The following is an 8,507-nucleotide window of genomic DNA, read 5'->3' as shown; positions in this document are numbered from 1 at the left end:
CACGACCTCCCGATTAGGAGGCCGACGTCTTACCACCACGCCACTGCCGGGCCAAACAAATGGGTCTCACATCATACGAAAATGATACACTCTTCGGTATACTTTTAATTAGTGTTTTAAAGTTCAGTTATTTAATTTTAAAACACTTTCTTGAGATACTACTTGTACACGAAGAAATATTTAACGAACTGTCGTTTTATCCCAATTTTTTTTACTGAGAGTGTTGAACCTTGCACGCATTTGCTTCATTACTGAGGTGAGTACCTACATTTAAAGGGGTAGTGGGGCGTGATGGACAATAGATGACGATGTTCGGTAAAAATATGGAGAAAAAAAACATCGAGGTACGCGTCAACAAATGGCCAAGCAACAAACTAGCAGTTTGCTGGTGTAGACCTGTCATTGCGACGAACAACTAACGCTGATTAGTATGTTATGCAGTGTGCCCTCGATATGATACCCGTTTTGTTCAGAAAATATGCAGATCTGAACCATGATTCGCTGCTGATTGCTTGCAGTGATCCCTAAGCCACGCATGCTTTCCTAAAGGTGGTCTTTAATGCGACCCTCCGTCTTCCGTCAACCATCTGTTTCTGATCATTGAGCTCCCCAAGCCTTTACACACAGTACAAACATACTTCCATTTGAACTCTCACCGAACGGGAACATCCTGGCTGCTTTCCGTTGAGAGTGAGACATTTCCAAAGAATTCATTTTGTGCAGTGAGAAAGGAAGTACATGTAAATTCAAACAAATCGGCCTCTATTTGGCGCTAAACCTAACTTTTAAAATCGAAATGATAAATTGACAACTTGTCCCACGAAAATTGTTAAAACTTTGTCTGGGCTAGCCAAAACTCAATTTGGCTAAGAAAACTAGTAATGTTTATGATTCTTGTTAAAACAAAACAAAATCTCAAAATTTGGTGGCTGTTGAGTAGGTCAGGCATAGTGATGGTGGTGGGATGGAGGTTGGGGGTTGTGCCAGTTTGAATATGTGATATATTCTTATGGTTGAATAACTAAATGGATTGATACAAGTGACATAAGGAGTTCTCTTGAACATTATTTTATAAAGCTGGAACAGCTTTTTACATTTAGTCAAGTTATGACTAAATGTTTTAACATAGAGGGGGGAATCGAGACGAGGGTCGTTGTGTATGTGTGTGTGTGTGTGCGTGCGTGCGTGTAGAGCGATTCAGGCCAAACTACTGGACCGATCTTTATGAAATTTGACATGAGAGTTCCTGGGTATGATATCCCCGAACGTTTTTTTCATTTTTTGGATAAATGTCTTTGATGACGTCATATCCGGCTTTTCGTGAAAGTTGAGGCGGCACTGTCACGCCCTCATTTTTCAACCAAATTGGTTGAAATTTTGGTCAAGTAATCTTCGACGAAGCCCGGACTTCGGTATTGCATTTCAGCTTGGTGGCTTAAAAATTAATTTATGACATTGGTCATTAAAAATCTGAAAATTGTAAAAAAAATTGTAAAAAATATAAAACGATCCAAATTTACGTTCATCTTATTCTCCATCATTTGCTGATTCCAAAAACATATAAATATGTTATATTTGGATTAACAACAAGCTCTGAAAATTAAATATATAAAAATTATTATCAATTTATTTTTTCGAAATCAATTTAAAAACACTTTCATCTTATTCCTTGTCGGTTCCTGATTCCAAAAACATATAGATATGATATGTTTGGATTAAAAACACGCTCAGAAAGTTAAAACGAAGAGAGGTACAGAAAAGCGTGCTATCCTTCTCAGCGCAACTACTACCCCGCTCTTCTTGTCAATTTCACTGCCTTTGCCGTGAGCGCACTGAGCGGTGGACTGACGATGCTACGAGTATACGGTCTTGCTGCGTTGCATTGCGTTCAGTTTTCATTCTGTGAGTTCGACAGCTACTTGACTAAATGTTGTTTCTACTACGTTCTTACCAGTTCCATTTAACTTTGCATACCATGCTAATTATTCAGTAAAAAACTTTATACCATCAAGGTTATACCTCTATGTGGAATAGCCCGGTAAGTGTGCTATCCCCTATAGCCCGGGCGTTTCCCGCCAAAAGGGCAGGCGCCTCTACACGCCTATAGCCCGGCGACGTCATAGTGACGTCATAGAGATGTAACCTGCGCATGCGCCAACGGCAAGCTGATCATAAAACTCTTACTGATCAAGCACTGCAGACGTGTGTTCAGTGGCCTCTCGCTAATAAAGGAAATATTCTCTCAGTCAACTGATGTGTGGGACTTTCGTGACTCTGCCTTCACCAAATTGAATACTCTTCTTCTTTGGATCGGACAGTGTCGTCGTATGAAGGGAAGTGCTTGAAATTTTCTTACTTTTCAAAAGCGAAGACAAAGATTCTATACGCTTCTTTTCAGCCATCTTGTTGTCTAACCGGGTTTCTAGATCTAATTGGTAAGAAAGCCTTGAGAGTTCTAACTTGCCTTATTGTTCGTAGGTCATTTAGAATAGTGTCTCCTTCTGTTTTCTCTTTTATTGTCTTCCTTAACTTTTGTTTCGGTAGATAAAATAATTTTCCCTTTCGGTGCTGTTAGAGTTAACCAGGAGATATTTTCTCTCATATAATTCTCTTGAGTGAATCAGCATTGTTTCACTTTAGTTAATTCATTCAGCTCCCACGATGAGCGACCAACAGGCCGGGGGCTTAGAAGGGGTTTCCTCTTCTCAGCGCTTGTCCTCGCGAGAGCAGTCTGGGAGCCCGAATTACTACTATGCACAGCGCTCGGGGCACACAGGCAAGTTTACTAGAAACAACCCTGATGCGCCCAAGCAGCGCTCGCATAAGCGTAAAGGTTCTGCTCCCCCCTCCCTTCCGGAGTCTGGGGGTGATAGAACCACGGTCTCTGGGAAGACCGACCGGTCACGGAAGAGGACCAAGGTCTCTCGGCCTGCACCGGGCGATCTCTCCCAGAGACAGGTTCTTGAGTCCATGTTTAGTGCCGAACTGAACAGGGCTAACAAGTACCTTACTGGGCCCGGAACACGCGACGGGGCACATGGCCTGTCGGACCCCAACCCTCTCGGGGCGGGGAATGACGGTGCCCCGTCCACCGTTCAACCGGGCGAGTCTACTGCGGATTCCGCACTCCGAGATTATATCGGAGTGCGCGAAGATGCACTGACCAGCCCTCCCCCTGGGTTCGCTTTCCGGCCGATAGCCTCCCCAGGGGCAGCTTTGAACGTTTCGGGCCCCTCACCTCTGAAAGTTTGTCCGGGCGGCAAACATGATGAGGTGAGTGGTTGCTCCCTGGCGTGTGTACAGGACGATGCTTCCCCCACTATGGAGGAAGCACCGTCCACGCAATACGCAGGGCAACACGCCGCTTTCTCGCGGGGCACAGACCTGGAGCGGCCAGCTGCAGGTTTGGCTCATACCGAGAATGGCGGCACCCCTTTCGTCCCCGGGGCCGAACGGTTGCCTTCCTCATTTGCGGGGAGAGCAATCGACGGCCATGTTGTCTTGCCTCCGGGCATCAACGCCCGGGTTGATGTTAGGTCCGCTCACGGGGAGACCCTAGCCCGGTCGCCCCGGAGCGGTGGCGGCGCAGCACCCAGTAGCCACGCCCGGCAGGCCAAACCGGGCACCGGCGAAAGGGCTGTCGCCACCCTGGACGAGCGAACCTACCCCCTGAGGGTAGCGTTTGGTACCCAGGGTCCCGGCACCACCCACGTTGAGAGACACGGGTCTTCACTGAAGCCCAGTTCTCGTGTTCCTTCCGCTATGATATGTTTGGATTAAAAACACGCTCAGAAAGTTAAAACGAAGAGAGGTACAGAAAAGCGTGCTATCCTTCTTAGCGCAACGAATACCCCGCTCTTCTTGTCAATTCCACGGGCACTGCCTTTGCCACGGGCGGTGGGGTGACGATGCTACGAGTATACGGTCTTGCTGCGTTGCGTTGCGTTCAGTTTCATTCTGTGAGTTCGACAGCTACTTGACTAAATATTGTATTTTCGCCTTACGCGACTTGTTTATTTATTAGGGGCATTGGCTTTTAAGACCTGTAAAACCCTGAGAAAATCAGGGCTTACAATTGGGGTAAACTTACAGAGGTTGTGAACAGAATATCTTGGAAAAGAGTGTCTTGAACATTTCTTATCGGAGGGGGGGGGGGGGGCGGTCTTAAAAGTAAGGGCATCTTCCAAGGGGTAAGGTGGTTCAGGGAGGGGCGGTAGTAACGAAGGCGAGTCGTGTGCAAGCATTTGCTTTTCTTGTTGTGTGAGGCGTTCATTCTTCTTGTCTGCAGCACCACTTGAGGGGATGGTGGCTGCAAAGTGCGGATCGAATAATTCAGTCTGTACCAGCCTTTCAGTTTGCAACGATAATACCCAGATCTGTGAGTGCCTGGGGGGTTTGGCCCCTGATCGCATCGACTTCACTTGCGGTAAGTTTGAAACCCATTCCCATCAGGGACGAAAGTTTTCATTAGGACATCCGGAATTCCGGACTATAAAATAGTTTCCGTATAAGTCTCCGGATTTTAAAAGAGCTGTTTAAAGGTGTGTAGATTTCTTGTTTTATTCCCACTTGCATGTAGTTATTCAAAATTGTGACAAAAATCATTAACATGCTCTAATTTTACGGGGACTTTGACCCCTGGACCCCGACAGGAGTGCTGTTCCTCCACCCCGCAGAGGGCCTGGTGAACCCCATGGACCCCAAGCTTTCTTGCATTTCTTTGACAAATACCAAGTGTGGAAAAAAAATGTTTATAGCGTTGAAATTATGCTGGTTTTGATTACTTTAACGTATTTTATAAATGATATTGCCCGCTTTTGTCTGCCAAAGTCTCACTGGAGTCACTTCACGGCTACGCCCTACTTCAAAACTGGGCATTCGATAGAGGATTTGCTCTTCTTGTTCCCTTGTAGATTGACATTATAAGATGTTTGATGGGTTGTTGACAGACCAGCTTTGTTGTCGTCCGAGGGGGAGCATATCGTCTTTTGTTTCATATTTATTGACCAAGGCCGTAGGCCACGGTCTATAAATATGAAACAAAAGTCGATATGCCCCCCGAGGACCGACAAAAAAAGCTGGTCTGACAACAAACCACCAAACATCGTTTTTGTCATCATTTTGGTAGTGAGAAAATAAGATAACAATCAACACAGGGAGCCATGCTTTGAAACACGGGTTCCGTGCTGATAACCACACGAGTTCCGTGCGGATAACCACTGGCAATCAAAGCTGGCGTGTGAAAGCAACTTTCTGTATTTTTGAGTTCATAAAATGTTGGGATGAATATGTCAGGTTTGAGGATGCACAGTTCTGTTTGTTCATCTCGGTATTCCACTCCCTCGGCTTTCAGTTGTGAGTATTAAGCTTAGTAATCGAATGTGGAAGCTACGTTGAGTCAAAGGTCACAGAAGATTTGCGTCGTGCAGCGAAGGAAAGAATCGCGATCTTGTTTCCGACTCAGTACCTCTTTGTTTTTCATTAGACCTGTCAATCTGCTTGCTCGGCTTTGTGAGATGTTTGCATATCTTGTTGATATTTTCTTTGCTTTTATCATTATTTCTTATTTGTGCTTCGTTTATCGATACAACGTCTTGTGCACGGATCAAAATGTGTGTGTCAGGGGTCAATTGGTTTGACTTGAAATTGACGTTCGTGTTTCTCACACAAAGATACACGCACTCCATGACTTTGTAAGAAGACATAAGATAACATATCGGTAGGTTTCATTTGTTTGTGACGAATTTATTGAAGTAGTTTTGTTTTTTTGTTTACTTTTGCCAGTTTGCCAGTTGGTTTTTGGAACTTTGCAAAGCAGTGTCTTGTCGTCTGTTAATGTCTGGGGAAACGCCAATGAAAAGAGCCGAAGAATCCTCGAGCGTTTCTATTGGGTTTGCTTTTGATTATCCATGTAATAGGGCTTCCTGCAACTATGGTAACCGGGGATTTATTCCCCGGGGAACATGAGATTTATTTCCCAGGTGCTTGTGAATGAAAACTCGTGAAAATGATGACAATGAAAGATATCTTTCTTTTCATTGAAACCACCTCTTTAGTCATTGTCTTGGGGTCAGAAATCGAAAAGTATTATTTTGTTTAAACATATTTAAGCTAAAACTTTGAAACTGTGCACACTTAAAGGGAGTGATGATCTGCAGTAATGACCGAAATTCGTCTAGATGTTTCCAATATGGAACATTATCAATGTTCACGCCTTATCATCCTACCGGAAAACCACGTGTTCTTACATGTGAGAAATAGTGAAATATTTCCTCTGTAATCTCTGCCCATACCTATAATGGTCATCTGTCTCCAAAGGCCCTGGTGAAGGAATGGACTGTACTGAAGAAAACACGAAGTGCGTGGCCGGCATGGTCTGTGATGCTGCTGGGTGCTGTGAGTACTGTTTTTCAGCTTGTCAAAGTGAACTTTCTTTGTTGTGGGTGTCAACATTCGTGCCTGTCAACATTTGATTGTCTGTTGCGTTCAATTGACATGTGACTCAGTGCCAAAAGGTGCTAATGAAAAGTGGACACTGGGTGGTGAAAAAACGTAAATGGAATATGAACAGAGATGGACATTTTTTTGAAAGACACATGATTGACTATCAGTGTGTGAATTTGGAACAGAATAGTTCAAGTATTGTAAGAGAACTTACATTTTATCTGAAAACTGACTATATAAGCTGTGATAACGGACGCCATTTCTTACGACAAAAATGGCACCCAATAGAAAACTGTCGCTATAAAGCCGAACAATAATAATAATATGATAAATGAGCTTTTATATAGCGCAACATCATAACTTTACAATTATGCTCTTTGCGCTTGACACATTTAAAATTACACACAAGATACACAAAAATTGTAACTGAAACATCAGTGCAACATTTTGTAAAGCCAATGACGTCGAAATTCGGGTTTTTCGAGTTTATCAGACGACGCATTGAACCGGAACAAGTTTCGAAGGAACTATTACGACATCGATGAAGTCCGTCATCAAGATTTTTTGGTACACGGTTTCGGCCAAATGTTATTTATTTAAGTGTCCGCGCTTGTCACATTTTGTAAAGAACGGATTTGTCAGTGATAGATCACTGTTTGAATTACATTTTTCCCCTCTGCCTGCAGAGCAGCATGTTGGTTAAACGAGTCCATGTGCAGTTGTCCGTTTTCGCAAGCCTGATTTCAGGGCTGAAATTGCTTTTTCGTACAGCAAACTCGAAATTACCTTTACACGCAAAGCTGACATTGTCTGTACTGTCTCTTTGACCTTTTTAAGCACCCTCCAAAAACAAAATCACATGTTTGCAACATATTTTATTTTGTAATGAAAATATGCAACTCTATCCATGCGCAACTTTCAGCACAGAGTCATGTACAGGTTGCAATCAAAGATCTTCAATCACTTGATGGATTTCACTGTTTGATAATGTTAGTATCATCGCCCTGACATTTTTCTCACTATGGCGGCATGCAGAGTGGATGGCAGTAAATTACAAATAATGTGTATCTTGTGGTTTTGCAATAGCGTTTAAGAAACCTTAAACTTGACCAAAACCACGTAACGGTTGAAACAAGGTGCTCAATCGAAAAAGAAAGTACCATTATCACATGATCACACTTTACCAAGATTGTTAACAGGGCATGCTCGTACACTTCACCGTGCTTCCTGGGTCGTGGACGACGCAGAGCCTGATAGAAGTGTCTGTATCTCTAAACAAATATTGGGAGTTTTTGATTTTCATTCATGTAATCTTCAACCATCATAGAACCTTCCTATCGACCAATTTTAAAGGATTATCTTTGTTACAAACAAATTAACATTGACGTCATTTGAACTAAACAGTCAGAATGTTGTGGGTCGTGGACCACCCATATGGAATTAAGAATGCATTGTACGGTGTTTATCCCTATTCGGATGACTTGGATCGTGTACGAACTTAACTCTGCAAATAGGCGGTAAAGATTTTATCGCTATTCGGATGACATACCGTCTTGCATAACCCTTTTTGACTCACATGCGAAGCAAAAGTGAGTCTATGTACTCACCCGAGTCGTCCGTCCGTCCGGACGTCCGTCCGTACGTCCGGACGTCCGTCCGGACGTCCGGAAAACTTTAACGTTGGATATTTCTTGGACACTATTCAGGCTATCAGTACCAAATTTGGCAAGATGGTGTATGATGACAAGGCCCCAAAAAACATACATAGCATCTTGACCTTGCTTCAAGGTCAAGGTCGCAGGGGCCATAAATGTTGCCTAAAAAACAGCTATTTTTCATATTTTTCCCATTTTCTCTGAAGTTTTTGAGATTCAATACCTCACCTATATATGATATATAGGGCAAAGTAAGCCCCATCTTTTGATACCAGTTTGGTTTACCTTGCTTCAAGGTCAAGGTCAGAGGAGCTCTTCAAAGTTGGATTGTATACATATTTTGAAGTGACCTTGACCCTGAACTATAGAAGATAACTGTTTCAAACTTAAAAATTATGTGGGGCACAT

The 8,507-nt window shown here is 43.3% G+C and overlaps 1 protein-coding gene across 1 annotated transcript in view; it reads left to right on the top strand.

Annotated features, from left to right (window-relative positions):
• The window catches only part of LOC138977777 (prion-like-(Q/N-rich) domain-bearing protein 25), a 42,888-nt gene that overhangs the window by 4,751 nt on the left and 29,630 nt on the right, over positions 1–8,507 (top strand). The window contains exons 4-5 of the mRNA XM_070350382.1: positions 4,289–4,426; positions 6,319–6,396. Of these exons, the coding sequence (XP_070206483.1) occupies positions 4,289–4,426; positions 6,319–6,396 (216 nt within the window). The remainder of the gene's footprint in view (positions 1–4,288; positions 4,427–6,318; positions 6,397–8,507) is intronic.

The sequence above is a fragment of the Littorina saxatilis genome, linkage group LG10, assembly GCF_037325665.1.
Source record: "Littorina saxatilis isolate snail1 linkage group LG10, US_GU_Lsax_2.0, whole genome shotgun sequence".
Classification (NCBI taxonomy): Eukaryota; Metazoa; Mollusca; class Gastropoda; order Littorinimorpha; family Littorinidae; genus Littorina; species Littorina saxatilis.
Note: the sequence above shows the minus strand (reverse complement) of the source record. Positions and strands in the feature narration are given on the sequence as shown.